Raw genomic sequence first — 15,000 nt, 5'->3', positions numbered from 1 at the left:
CACACACACACACATACCTACACATATAAACACCCACCCACACCCCCACACGCACATACCCACACACACACATACCTACACACACACACACACAACCCTATACACACACACACACACACACACACACACACACACCTACACATATACACAGACACACTGAAAACACACACACACACACACACACACACACACACACACACACGTATATACATACACACAATTTGTAATAATTTGTGTTATTTTATGACTCCTGTTGCTTTGATTGCCGTGCACTTCAGAAGTCAGAAAACACGCACACAAACACACACACACACACACACACACACACACACACACACACACACACATTTACACACACATATACACACACATATACACACATACACACATGCACACACACACATACCTACACACATATACACACAGACACACACACAGACACACACACACACAGACACACACACACACACAGACACACACACACACACACGACAGGTTTGTCCACATTCATCCTGTTGTATTGTTCTGAAGCTGCTGTTATATAACAAGGAAGTACTCCGATTAATGCAGTAACAGTACTAACAAACACTGTGAACACACTTTGATGCAAGTGAAAGTCCTGCATTAAAACCTTACTGAAGTAAAAGTGTGTAAGTTTTATCAGCTAAATGTGGTTCAGCTTTACTCAACATCTTTTACAACTTTTTTCTTGAGATATTGCGACGAAATATTTTTCTTCAACATGACAAAAATACGATTTCGTCTTAACTGACATTTTCATCATTATTTGTTTTTCATATATCATTATTTGTCTCTCCCTGGAACATATTTTTTTTTCCAAATCTAAAATCCCATGGTGGTTCCAAATACCTTTTTTTTTTTTTTTTTTTTTTAGCTTCGAAGCTTCAGTGTTTTCAGCAGCGAATATTTGGAGCTTCGGCGGCAGCCGGAGGAAACCAACATTTCCGACCGCGCTTGAACGCAGCTTTATTTCACAGGAAAAAGAGAGAGAATTAAAGGCGACAGAGCGAGAGACGAAGCGACTGCTTTGTTGTTGCAGGACTAATGGCGTTTTTCCATTACATGGTACCTGCTCGACTCGCCTCGACTCTACTCGCCTCGACACACTGTGCGTCCGTTTTCCGTTGCAGATTTTAGTCCCGCCTCAGCGTGGCTGGTCGTCTTGCCGGCTCGACGCACACACCAGCGCACAAGTATAAACATCAGGCCACTTGAGCTTGTTTTATAGTTCTGTGGAGGCTCCACGCAGAGCTTTCACCGTAGCCTGTGTAATATGTGGCCTGTTGTATACATTTGTCAGCTGGTGTGTGCGTCGAGCCAGCATGTGTGTGTGTGTACGTAGGATGCGGCGTAAGCTCTGCCTGGACTGGAGCCTCCGCAGAACTGTAAACAAGTGGAGCCGTAGTAAACTGCCGTGACCTAACGCGACACACACACACACACAGAACGTCGAAGGTGTGTGTTGTTGCCAGAAGACACATTTTATTTCAGAAGAAGCTGGAGGCAGCAAAAAAACAAACAGCTGGCTAAACTGTTTAAAAATAGCGGGTTTGTTCAGGACACCCCCGTCTGTCGCTTTCGCGTCACCTTTTCGGCTCGCCTCAGCTCACTGGGAACCTTGACTGAGGTGGTACTAAATAAAGTACCTGTTAGCAGGTACCAGGTACTTTTTTTCGTAATGGAAAACCAAAAAAGGCGAGTCGAGGCGAGTCGAGCAGGTACCATGTAGTGGAAAAGCACCAAAAATCACCTGTTGTCACTCAGACTCCAGCGGTTCAGTGCTTGCGTTTCGTGTTTTACCTTCAGTGTTTAAACTAGGGCTGTCAAACGATTACATTTTCTTAATCGCAGTTAATCGTTGAAGGTCTATAGTTAATCGCAATTAATCGCATGTTTTATCACATGATTAAAATTCTGTTATCCAGATAAGTCCATAAGTCCATATTAACAATGGAAAGCCATTCTTACCAGTGGATCTTGATTGGGAATCAAATGAATGCAAAGAAAGTGACTTTATGAACTTGATTTTAAGATTTGTAATTATTATATATTTAATCTAGTTACACATTTGAATTTAACAACAACTTTGAATGCACCACGAGGCTGTAAATTACCAGTTTAATTGAACGCACCGTCTGTGTTTTTCCGACAACAGCAGCTGCAGATTGTTACATCCCGGTGTTGAATCCTCTACAGTGAAATACAGACAAACTTTACACCGTTTAGCGTTAGCTGTCAGCGTTGTAACCGTGTTTAACCCAGCTACTAGCTAGCGGTAGGCTAACGTTAGCGGCTGTCTAGTATAGTGTTAACTAGCTAGTGGTAGGCTAACGTTAGCTGCTGTTGAGTATAGTGTTAACTAGCTAGTGGTAGGCTAACGTTAGCTGCTGTTGAGTATAGTGTTAACTAGCGCCCCGTGCAGCGGTGTTTCTGTTTCCTGTAACGTCTGTTTCAGAGCATCAGAGAGAAGAGCAGGCATATCAGTGGCACCAGAATGAGGCACTGAAATCGGCGTTGCTATTCCTGCAGCAGCAGGATGTGTTACGAGGAAGTACGGCAAAATAGTAGCCTGTTAGGCACGACGCAAAGCCGAGTGAAGTGAAAATAAATTAATAAATGGCGGCATGCAATTAATACGATTTAAATCGCATCGCGATTAAGGCGTTAATGCTGACAGCCCTAGTTTAAACGTTACGGGACTCGCACACCGCTGACGGTCCACAGCAGGTTGATGTCGGGTTGCTTTATTAATCTCAACTAAGATGTACGACATATATAATAACAATAACACTCTGTCTGTCTTTCTCTCTGTCTGTCTGTCTCTCTGTCCGTCTGTCTCTCTGTCGCTAGCGGCTAACAGGCCGGCTACATTGCACGTGCAGCGTATGCGGAGCGGACAGCGCTACGCTTCCACTATGATCTATAAAACATGGCGACACCAGGCACGAGAGCAGCGCGTGAGTGGTGCATCTGCTCCGCCGAGATCCGCTCTACAAGCGTACAAATAGAACAGTAGATTGATGTTTAACAGCTCTGTGTCAGTAGGTTGATGTTTAACAGCTCTGTGTCAGTAGGTTGATGTTTAACAGCTCTGTGTCAGTAGGTTGATGTTTAACAGCTCTGTGTCAGTAGGTTGATGTCTCACAGCTCTGTGTCAGTAGGTTGATGTTTAACAGCTCTGTGTCAGTAGGTTGATGTTTAACAGCTCTGTGTCAGTAGGTTGATGTTTAACAGCTCTGTGTCAGTAGATTGATGTTTCATAGCTCTGTGTCAGTAGGTTGATGTTTAACAGCTCTGTGTCAGTAGGTTGATGTTTCATAGCTCTGTGTCAGTAGGTTGATGTTTCATAGCTCTGTGTCAGTAGGTTGATGTTTGACAGCTCTGTGTCAGTAGGTTGATGTTTAACAGCTCTGTGTCAGTAGGTTGATGTTTCATAGCTCTGTGTCAGTAGGTTGATGTTTCATAGCTCTGTGTCAGTAGGTTGATGTTTGACAGCTCTGTGTCAGCTCCAAAAACTGAAGGAACAACAACAATCCCAGAGATAAAGCTCTCCGTCTCTCCTGTGACTTTAACAACTTTATCACCGGGTAACGTTAACTACGTAATGGGAGCATTGGCGCGTGAGCTATAGGCCAACGTAACGTCCCAATGCTAAGCTGACTTCAGTGTTTACTAGTTTCAAAGTAGTTTCTGTTCTGCTAACTGAGCCGTCAGTTGTTAGGTTGTAGCTGTACTTGGGTTGACAGCTAATGCTAACACAATGCTAACAGCACAGTATAAAAGGTGAATAATGCAGGTGAGTATTGGGTGGCAGCTGGTGACGTGGAGGTTGGTACAGGTGTGGTTTGTGTAGTCAGAAAACACACACACACACACACACACACACACACATACCTACACACACACACGCACACACACCCACATACACACATGCCTACATGTGAAATATATCTAATATATTTATAATATATATAATATAAAATATAAAAAAGGAGCACAAAACGACAGTTGGTGACATTAAAGAACTTGTTAATTGCTAATGCCATATGGTCAAAATTAAATGATTGATTAATAATGTAATAACCAGTCCTTGATTATGCGGCACGTTTTCTTAAAAAATGCGATGGAATATGCGGGATATTTATGCAATTTTATGCGATGAAATTGCAGGAACTTGCCAAAACTGTGGTTTCATCGTGGCTTCATCGCGGGGTTTGCAGCTTTTCGATGATGTTCACGTCGCGTAATTACATCACTTCATAACGTTCCCATGGCAACAGGGGAAAATGGCTGCTCTTGTGTGAAGGAAACGCAACATTTTTCAACTTTCTGCTAAGATATATGTGACTTTGCAACGAAAATGCGAGGATTATGAAATCATGCAAGCCCTGCATATTTTGCGCGGAAATCGGCAATTTGTGTGGCGAAAGTGCGGCGTATTTGAAAAAATTCGCCCCCCCCGCATAAATATGCGGACTTTGGCTGATTATGCATTGAATTATGCCATCACATATTCACGTTTTTCTGGAGGGACTGAATAACAATAACTTATAACTATGACTTATTTCACCAGTAAAATGCTGTTAAACGACAAAAACAAGCACCAGATGGGAAAAGGGTATTTTACAATAACTTTGAATGCACCACGAGGCTGGTGAGTTTCAAGTGAACACACCGTGTGTGTTTTTCCGACGTTGGCAGCTGCAGTCAGACCGTTACGTCCCGCTGTTAGAATCCTCTACAGGGAAATACAGTCACACTTTACACCGCTTAACGTAAGCTGTCAGCATTTTAACCGTTGAGTTTAATCCAGCTGCTAGCTAACGGTAACGTAGCGTCCCGTGCAGCGATGCTACTGGAAAAAAAGAAAGAAGTCAGGCACCGAAATGAGGAATCAAAATGTTTGTTCTTATTCGGTCTTGTTACTACCGTTTACGTTGGAACCAATGCCCTATTGGCACCGCGTTTCGGTACCCAACCCTACGTGTGGTAAAATCAAATACCTACCCATCGATCAGAATATTCAGATGTTCGGATCCAGCCTCAGTAGTTTGGAGGTTGTGACCAAGGGGATCAGCTTCTCCTCACAACCCGAACCTCCTATGGCGCCATTTTGATGCTACCAAGCCATCACCTCCCGTTAGCATCCCATTGACTGCCATTCATTTTGACGTCACTTTGACAGAGAATAACTTTACATCTGAAGAGTTTAAAGACTCTATTCGTCCATTGTTTATTTCTGAAGAAACACGACAATGTATAAAAGGCTCCATTACCTTGTAGCTCACGTTATGGCTCCGTAGCAGACGTTTTTATAAAAATAGGCTAACGATTGGGTCATAACCACGAGACTTACTGTCTCATAGTAGAGGAATTACCGTATAGTACAGGAGAAGCTCTCAGGCAGTTTGGACTTCCATTAGCTGTTTAAGTTTAATTACTAATGTTAACTATCATTTTAGTGATCAATAATTAGCCTGTGTCTATGTTATCTCCTTACATATACCTACGCTCTCCGTCTCTGCTAGATTGGGAATGATTGAGATTTCTCTTGGCACAGCTACCAGAAGACTTCCAACTTTCAGACAGGTTGCTCACGTCACATCTACGTCTTCAAGCTCAGTTGGAGGCTGCTCAGTAACGCTCAGCCATCACCGGAAAAGATCTTCTAATATCCTTCACTGGTCTCCGTCCAGAGACACGGGATCTGGTGGTCCGTTATATATACTGTCTATGGTTGTGACTTGTGTGCTGTTGTTTCACTGCAGTGAACAGGAAGTTGAAGTACATCAGCCTGGCGGTGCTGGTGGTCCAGAATGCATCGCTCATCCTCAGCATCCGATACGTCCGCACGTTGCCGGGCGACCGCTTCTTCACGACGTCAGCCGTCGTCATGGCGGAGGTCCTGAAGGTCCTGACGTGTCTGCTCATCATCCTGCTGCAGAAGAGATGTAAGTGGGCCCGAGTCTGGAGGCTAACGCTCACTAACTCACCGTTTCACTGTGAGAATCTGAGAAAGCCTTCCTGCCGACAGAGTTACACGGAGTCTTCTGACTCACTGGTTCTCAAACTTTTTTCAACAATGTACCCCTTTTGAATAGTTTTTTTAAGCCAAGTACCCCCTGACTAGTGCTAATCATTTTCGGTAGAAAAAAAAGGTCTCTATACAGAAACAGTACAGCGCTGTCAGCGATAGATTTACTAAACAACAGCCTTTATAGCTGAAAAACATTTAAATACTGATGAGAAAAGGAGACAAAATAAAAAAAGTCTACATAAAGAGGAACAATGTTCTGGACAACAGCCTTGTTACTATTAAACATTTAGTTAAATATCACACGTACCCCCTGCAGTCCTCCAGAGTACCCCTAGGGGGACACGTACCCCCTGCAGTCCTCCAGAGTACCCCTAGGGGGACACGTACCCCCATTTGAGAAACACTGGTCTAACTTATAACCATTCTCTGTTCTGATTGGTCGTTTGTCAGCTGATCTCAGATTGTCATAGTGATATATGATTCAAATGGGTGTTTTCACAGTTTCTGTGATATGTCCAGACTGGAGGATATGTCGTGGTAACCTGGCAACCCAAAACAACCCCCCTGACGTTCTGTCTAACTGTCTCTCTAACTATCTGTCTCTCTACCTGTCTGTCTCTACCTGTCTGTCTGATTGTCTGTCTCTACCTGCCTGTCTGACTGTCTGTCTGTCTCTCTGTCTGTTGTCTGTCTGTCTCTCTGCCTGCCTGTCTCTCTCTCTGTCTGTCTCTCTGTCTGTCTCTCTACCTGCCTGTCTGTCTTTCTACCTGCCTGTCTGTCTGTCTGTCTCTCTATCTACCTGCCTGCCTGTCTACCTGCCTGTCTACTTGCCTGTCTGTCTCTCTGCCTGCCTGTCTCTCTCTCTCTGTCTGTCTGTCTCTCTATCTACCTGCCTGCCTGTCTACCTGCCTGTCTACTTGCCTGTCTGTCTCTCTACCTGCCTGCCTGTCTACCTGCCTGTCTGTCTCTCTGACTGTCTGTCTCTCTGCCTGTCTCTCTAACTGCCTGCCTGCCTCTCTCTCTACCTGCCTGTCTGTCTGTCTCTTTACCTGCCTGTCTGTCTGTCTGTCTCTCTACCTGCCTGTCTGTCTGTCTGTCTCTTTACCTGCCTGTCTACCTGCCTGTCTGTCTCTCTGACTGTCTGTCTGTCTCTCTGCCTGTCTCTCTAACTGCCTGCCTGCCTGTCTCTCTACCTGCCTGTCTGTCTGTCTCTTTACCTGCCTGTCTGTCTGTCTGTCTGTCTCTCTACCTGCCTGCCTGTCTCTCTACCTGCCTGTCTGTCTTGTCTGTTTCTTTACCTGCCTGTCTACCTGCCTGTCTGTCTCTCTGACTGTCTCTGTCTCTCTGCCTGTCTCTCTAACTGCCTGCCTGCCTGTCTCTCTACCTGCCTGTCAGTCTGTCTGTCTCTCTAACTGCCTGCCTGCCTGCCTGTCTCTCTACCTGCCTGTCAGTCTGTCTGTTTCTTTACCTGCCTGTCTGTCTCTCTACCTGTCTGTCTGTCTGTCTCTTTACCTGCCTGTCTCTGTCTCTTTACCTGCCTGTCTGTCTGTCTCTCTACCTGTCTGTCTGTCTCTCTAACTGTCTGTCTCTCGACCTGTCTGTCTGTCTCTACCTACCTGTCTGTCTCTCTAACTACCTGTCTGCCTGCCTGTCTCTCTAACTGCCTGTCTACCTGCCTGTCTGTCTCTCTGCAGGCAACGTGAAGCAGACGGCGTTGTTCCTGATGGACTCCATCGTGTTTCAGTATAAAGACACTCTGAAGCTGGCCGTTCCTTCTCTCATCTACACGCTGCAGAACAACCTGCAGTACATCGCCATCTCCAACCTGCCGGCCGCCACCTTCCAGGTCAGACTCGCCGCCGGGGCCACGTGCCACTTCAGACCTACCAAATATATCATGCACTGGTGTTACACACCACCAACCCTCCATAGGTTTGGTTCTACTAAAGACTTGGGCCTCCTGCCCTCTGCCGGCGGGACACGCACGTCTCAGGCGCTGCTCGAGCCGCGCCAAAAACGCGTGCATGCTAGAAATAGAACCGACGCCTATTTTTCACGCGACGCGCAAGCGTGTTGGAAGCGTTTCCAGACAACATAGAATACGAAAAGATGTTTATATGTAATTTTGACACAAATACATATTAATAAATGACATGTTGATGTTTGAAAGTCTCGAGGTTTTGACACAAATGCAGATATAAATGTAATTTAAAAAAATAATAATAATTATCGATTTTCAAATATTGCACCTAGGGCTGGGCGATGTGGAGAAAATCAAATATCACCATATTTTTGACCAAACACCTCGATATCGATACCGCAACGATATGGTAAGGTTGACAATTGGTGCTTTCACAAAATATCTTCCACATTTAGATTTTAGATGAATAATCATCATAATGTGGATATAATGACTAAGTGGTTAAAGGCAAATAATAGAACAGCTAGAACAGTCTGGTAAGATCAGAAAATGACATCTCTTTACTGTAATGCAGCCTTTAAAACCAGGAAAAGACTAAACTTACCGTGTAACGATATTACAATTCTTCAAAATCTAAGACGGTATCTAGTCTCATATCACCATATCGATATGATGTTGAAATATTGCCCAGCTCTACCTGTCAATACAGACAAAATATTCTGTAGCCTATTTTGACAAAATAAAGTTGAAGAACACGCTATTATTTCATTTTATCAATAGGAAACATCCGTGTGTACAGACAAGGCTAGCAGCAGACACGTTTCTGGTGTACAAAGACACAGAAAACACCACGCTCACGCCACGCAACTGACACGCCACGCTCCCGCCACGCAACTGACACGCCATGCAACTGACACGCCATGCAACTGACACGCCACGCAACTGACATGCAACAGAAACGCCACGCTCACGCCACGCAACTGACACGCCACGCTCCCGCCATGCAACTGACACGCCACGCTCCCGCCACGCAACTGACACGCTACGCAACTGACACGCCACGCAACTGACATGCAACAGAAACGCCACGCAACTGACACGCCACGCTCACGCCACGCAACTGACACGCCACGCTCCCGCCATGCAACTGACACGCCACGCAACTGACACGCCACGCAACTGACACGCCACGCTCCCGCCATGCAACTGACACGCCACGCTCACGCCACGCAACAGAAACGCCACGCTCACGCCACGCAACTGACACGCCACGCAACTGACACGCCACGCAACTGACACGCCACGCAACTGACATGCAACAGAAACGCCACGCAACTGACACGCAACTGACACGCCACGCTCACGCCACGCAACTGACACGCCACGCTCACGCCACGCAACTGACACGCCACGCTCACGCCACGCAACTGACACGCAACAGAAACGCCACGCAACTGACACGCAACAGAAACGCCACGCTCACGCCAAGCAACTGACACGCTCACGACACACAACTGACACGCCACGCAACTGACACGCCACGCTCACGCCACGCAACTGACACGCTACGCAACTGAAACGCCACGCTCACGCCACGCAACAGAAACGCCACGCCCACGCAACTGACACGCCACGCTCACGCCACGCAACTGACACGCCACGCAACTGACACGCCACGCAACTGACACGCCACGCAACTGACATGCAACAGAAACGCCACGCAACTGACACGCAACTGACACGCCACGCTCACGCCACGCAACTGACACGCCACGCTCACGCCACGCAACTGACACGCCACGCTCACGCCACGCAACTGACACGCAACAGAAACGCCACGCTCACGCCAAGCAACTGACACGCTCACGACACACAACTGACACGCCACGCAACTGAAACGCCACGCTCACGCCACGCAACAGAAACGCCACGCTCACGCAACTGACACGCCACGCTCACGCCACGCAACTGACACGCCACGCAACTGACACGCCACGCAACTGACACGCCACGCAACTGACATGCAACAGAAACGCCACGCAACTGACACGCAACTGACACGCCACGCTCACGCCACGCAACTGACACGCCACGCTCACGCCACGCAACTGACACGCCACGCTCACGCCACGCAACTGACACGCAACAGAAACGCCACGCAACTGACACGCAACAGAAACGCCACGCTCACGCCAAGCAACTGACACGCTCACGCCACGCAACTGACACGCCACGCTCACGCCACGCAACTGACACGCCACGCAACTGACACGCCACGCAACTGACACGCCACGCAACTGACACGCCACGCAACTGACATGCAACAGAAACGCCACGCAACTGACACGCAACTGACACGCCACGCTCACGCCACGCAACTGACACGCCACGCTCACGCCACGCAACTGACACGCCACGCTCACGCCACGCAACTGACACGCAACAGAAACGCCACGCAACTGACACGCAACAGAAACGCCACGCTCACGCCAAGCAACTGACACGCTCACGACACACAACTGACACGCCACGCAACTGACACGCCACGCTCACGCCACGCAACTGACACGCCACGCTCACGCCACGCAACTGACATGCAACAGAAACGCCACGCTCACGCCACGCAACTGACACGCAACTGACACGCCACGCAACTGACACGCCACGCAACTGACATGCAACAGAAACGCCGCGCTCACGCCACCAACTGACACGCCACGCAACTGACACGCCACGCAACTGACACGCCACGCAACTGACATGCAACAGAAACGCCACGCAACTGACACGCAACTGACACGCCACGCTCACGCCACGCAACTGACACGCCACGCTCACGCCACGCAACTGACACGCCACGCTCACGCCACGCAACTGACACGCAACAGAAACGCCACGCAACTGACACGCAACAGAAACGCCACGCTCACGCCAAGCAACTGACACGCTCACGACACACAACTGACACGCCACGCAACTGAAACGCCACGCTCACGCCACGCAACAGAAACGCCACGCTCACGCAACTGACACGCCACGCTCACGCCACGCAACTGACACGCCACGCAACTGACACGCCACGCAACTGACACGCCACGCAACTGACATGCAACAGAAACGCCACGCAACTGACACGCAACTGACACGCCACGCTCACGCCACGCAACTGACACGCCACGCTCACGCCACGCAACTGACACGCCACGCTCACGCCACGCAACTGACACGCAACAGAAACGCCACGCAACTGACACGCAACAGAAACGCCACGCTCACGCCAAGCAACTGACACGCTCACGCCACGCAACTGACACGCCACGCTCACGCCACGCAACTGACACGCCACGCAACTGACACGCCACGCAACTGACACGCCACGCAACTGACACGCCACGCAACTGACATGCAACAGAAACGCCACGCAACTGACACGCAACTGACACGCCACGCTCACGCCACGCAACTGACACGCCACGCTCACGCCACGCAACTGACACGCCACGCTCACGCCACGCAACTGACACGCAACAGAAACGCCACGCAACTGACACGCAACAGAAACGCCACGCTCACGCCAAGCAACTGACACGCTCACGACACACAACTGACACGCCACGCAACTGACACGCCACGCTCACGCCACGCAACTGACACGCTACGCAACTGAAACGCCACGCTCACGCCACGCAACAGAAACGCCACGCTCACGCAACTGACACGCCACGCTCACGCCACGCAACTGACACGCCACGCAACTGACACGCCACGCAACTGACACGCCACGCAACTGACATGCAACAGAAACGCCACGCAACTGACACGCAACTGACACGCCACGCTCACGCCACGCAACTGACACGCCACGCTCACGCCACGCAACTGACACGCCACGCTCACGCCACGCAACTGACACGCAACAGAAACGCCACGCAACTGACACGCAACAGAAACGCCACGCAACTGACACGCAACAGAAACGCCACGCTCACGCCAAGCAACTGACACGCTCACGACACACAACTGACACGCCACGCAACTGACACGCCACGCTCACGCCACGCAACTGGCACGCCACGCTCACGCCACGCAACTGACACGCATAGATGACGTCATCGTCTGAGAACGCTTGTTGAGTCATGTGATGTGAATGTGCCGTTGGCCAATCAAGAACTGAGTTGGTGCTTGATGCTTTGTCTCTCTCTCTGTCTCTCTCTCTCTGTCTGTCTGTCTGTCTGTCTCTCTCTGTCTCTATCTGTCTGTCTCTCTCTCTCTCTATCTGTCTGTCTCTCTCTCTGTCTCTATCTCTCTCTCTCTCTCTGTCTGTCTGTCTGTCTCTCTCTCTCTGTCTCTATCTGTCTGTCTCTCTCTCTCTCTATCTGTCTGTCTCTCTCTCTGTCTCTATCTATCTGTCTGTCTCTCTCTATCTGTCTGTCTGTCTGTCTCTCTCTCTGTCTCTATCTGTCTGTCTCTCTCTATCTGTCTGTCTGTCTGTCTGTCTCTCTCTCTCTATCTGTCTGTCTCTCTCTCTGTCTCTATCTGTCTATCTCTCTCTCTGTCTCTATCTATCTGTCTGTCTCTCTCTATCTGTCTGTCTATCTGTCTGTCTCTCTCTCTCTATCTGTCTGTCTGTCTGTCTCTCTGTCTCTCTCTCTGTCTGTCTCTCTCTCTCTCTCTCTGTCTGTCTGTCTGTCTGTCTCTCTCTGTCTCTCTCTCTCTCTCTGTCTGTCTGTCTCTCTCTCTCTCTGTCTGTCTGTCTCTCTCTCTCTGTCTGTCTCTCTCTCTCTCTGTCTCTGTCTCTGTCTCTGTCTGTCTCTATCTGTCTGTCTCTCTGTCTCTCTCTCTGTGTGTGTGTGTGTGTCTCTCTCTCTCTCTCTCTCTGTCTCTATCTATCTGTCTGTCTGTCTGTCTCTCTGCCCGGTAGGTGACGTACCAGCTGAAGATCCTGACCACGGCTCTGTTCAGCGTGATGATGCTGAGGAAGTCTCTGTCCAGAGTCCAGTGGGTGTCTCTGGTGCTGCTGTTCGCCGGAGTCGCCATCGTACAGGTCAGTCCTCTCGTCTGGTTTAAATCAGGAGCTGCACGATGGGACGAAAACATGCAATAACATTATTACCTGCGATGAATAAAAATTAGGGCTGTCAATCGATTAAAAAAATTTATCTAATTAATTACAGACTCTGTGATTAATTAATCGAAATTAATCGCATACATAATTAACGGTGCCTGAACCGATTTTTAAGAAAGTAAAAAAAGAAAAACAACAGTTGGTGACATTAAAGAACGGCTTGTTTATTGCTAAGGCCATATGGTCAAAATTAAATGTTGTTAACATTAATAGTTATACATTAATAATAATGTATAACAATAACTTATTTCACTAGTAAATTGCTGTTGAACGACAAAAACAACCACCAAGGACATTTACAATAACTTCAAATGCACCACGAAGCTGTAGTTTACAAGTTTCAATTAACGCACCGTCTGTGTTGTTTTTCCGACGGCAGCTCGGCAGCTGCAGATTGTTACATCCTGCTGTTGAGTCACAGTCCTCTACAGTAAAACACAGTCACACTTTACACCGTTCAGCGTTAGCTGTCAGCATTATAACCGTGTTTAATCCAGCTACTAGCTAGCGGTAGGCTAATGTTAGCTGCTGTCGAGTATAGTGTTAACTAGCTAGCGGTAGGCTAACGTTAGCTGCTGTTGAGTATAGTGTTAACTAGCTAGCGGTAGGCTAACGTTAGCTGCTGTTGAGTATAGTGTTAACTAGCTAGCGGTAGGCTAACGTTAGCTGCTGTCGAGTATAGTGTTAACTAGCTAGCGGTAGGCTAACGTTAGCTGCTGTCGAGTATAGTGTTAACTAGCTAGCGGTAGGCTAACGTTAGCTGCTGTCGAGTATAGTGTTAACTAGCTAGCGGTAGGCTAACGTTAGCTGCTGTCGAGTATAGTGTTAACTAGCTAGCGGTAGGCTAACGTTAGCTGCTGTCGAGTATAGTGTTAACTAGCTAGCGGTAGGCTAACGTTAGCTGCTGTCGAGTATAGTGTTAACTAGCTAGCGGTAGGCTAACGTTAGCTGCTGTCGAGTATAGCGTTAACTAGCTAGCGGTAGGCTAACGTTAGCTGCTGTCGAGTATAGTGTTAACTAGCTAGCGGTAGGCTAACGTTAGCTGCTGTTGAGTATAGTGTTAACTAGCGTCACATGCAGCGGTGTTTGTGTTGCCTGTATCGTCTTCAGAGCATCAGAGAGAAGAGCAGACATATCAGTGGCTCCAGATTTCGGTAGCCAGGGTTGGCAGGAAGAAGATTTTTACAAGTAAATGTTCCAGTTAATGATCCAGGCAGCACATTATCCTCTCCCTCCTTCATTTTACAGTCCAATGGTGGCTAGAACGGCTCCGGGTCAAACGTCAATATGGAATGGATTAATCTGCGTTATTCTTTTTAACGCGTTATTTTTTCTCAGATTAATTAATCGAAATTAACGCGTTATTTTGACAGCCCTAATAAAAATATATTAAAGCGTTCTCAGTTTCTGCTGCTTTCAGTCGTCTGCTTGAATCCAACAAACTGCTGGTTGGATCTAAAACAAATGAAAGGAAATCATTTCCAACTTTCTTTTATTGAATGAATTGAACATAAAACGGCAGCACTAAAAAAGAGTGACAGTTACATTTTAAAGTGCAGTTTTCTGCTGATATTTTCTTTCATTCTATGGTTTTATACGGGCTCGGGCTTGCGCTCCCGGGGTTTTGTGGTAAATGAGCGGTCAGGTGATGTGTTTCAGTTAGCGCAAAAATGGATGCTGAGGAGGTGAAACACAAGGGGGTCAGCTTCTCCTCGGACCGCTAACCTCCTATGGCGCCATTTTGATGCTACCAAGCCATCACCTCCCGTTAGCATCCCATTGACTGCCATTCATTTTGACGTCACTTTGACAGAGAATAACTTTACATCTGAAGAGTTTAAAGACTCTATTTGTCCGTTGTTTATTTCTAAAGAAACACGACAATGTATAAAAGGC

At 47.9% G+C, this 15,000-nt stretch overlaps 1 protein-coding gene across 4 annotated transcripts in view; it reads left to right on the top strand.

Moving 5' to 3' along the window:
• The window catches only part of slc35a2 (solute carrier family 35 member 2), a 39,960-nt gene that overhangs the window by 885 nt on the left and 24,075 nt on the right, over nt 1-15,000 (top strand). For all 4 annotated transcript variants that reach the window (XM_031293095.2, XM_031293097.2, XM_031293096.2 and 1 more), the window contains exons 2-4: nt 5,790-5,972; nt 7,753-7,904; nt 12,901-13,023. In XM_031293095.2, the coding sequence (XP_031148955.1) occupies nt 5,790-5,972; nt 7,753-7,904; nt 12,901-13,023 (458 nt within the window). The remainder of the gene's footprint in view (nt 1-5,789; nt 5,973-7,752; nt 7,905-12,900; nt 13,024-15,000) is intronic.

The sequence above is a fragment of the Sander lucioperca genome, chromosome 12, assembly GCF_008315115.2.
Source record: "Sander lucioperca isolate FBNREF2018 chromosome 12, SLUC_FBN_1.2, whole genome shotgun sequence".
NCBI lineage: Eukaryota > Metazoa > Chordata > Actinopteri > Perciformes > Percidae > Sander > Sander lucioperca.
Note: the sequence above shows the minus strand (reverse complement) of the source record. Positions and strands in the feature narration are given on the sequence as shown.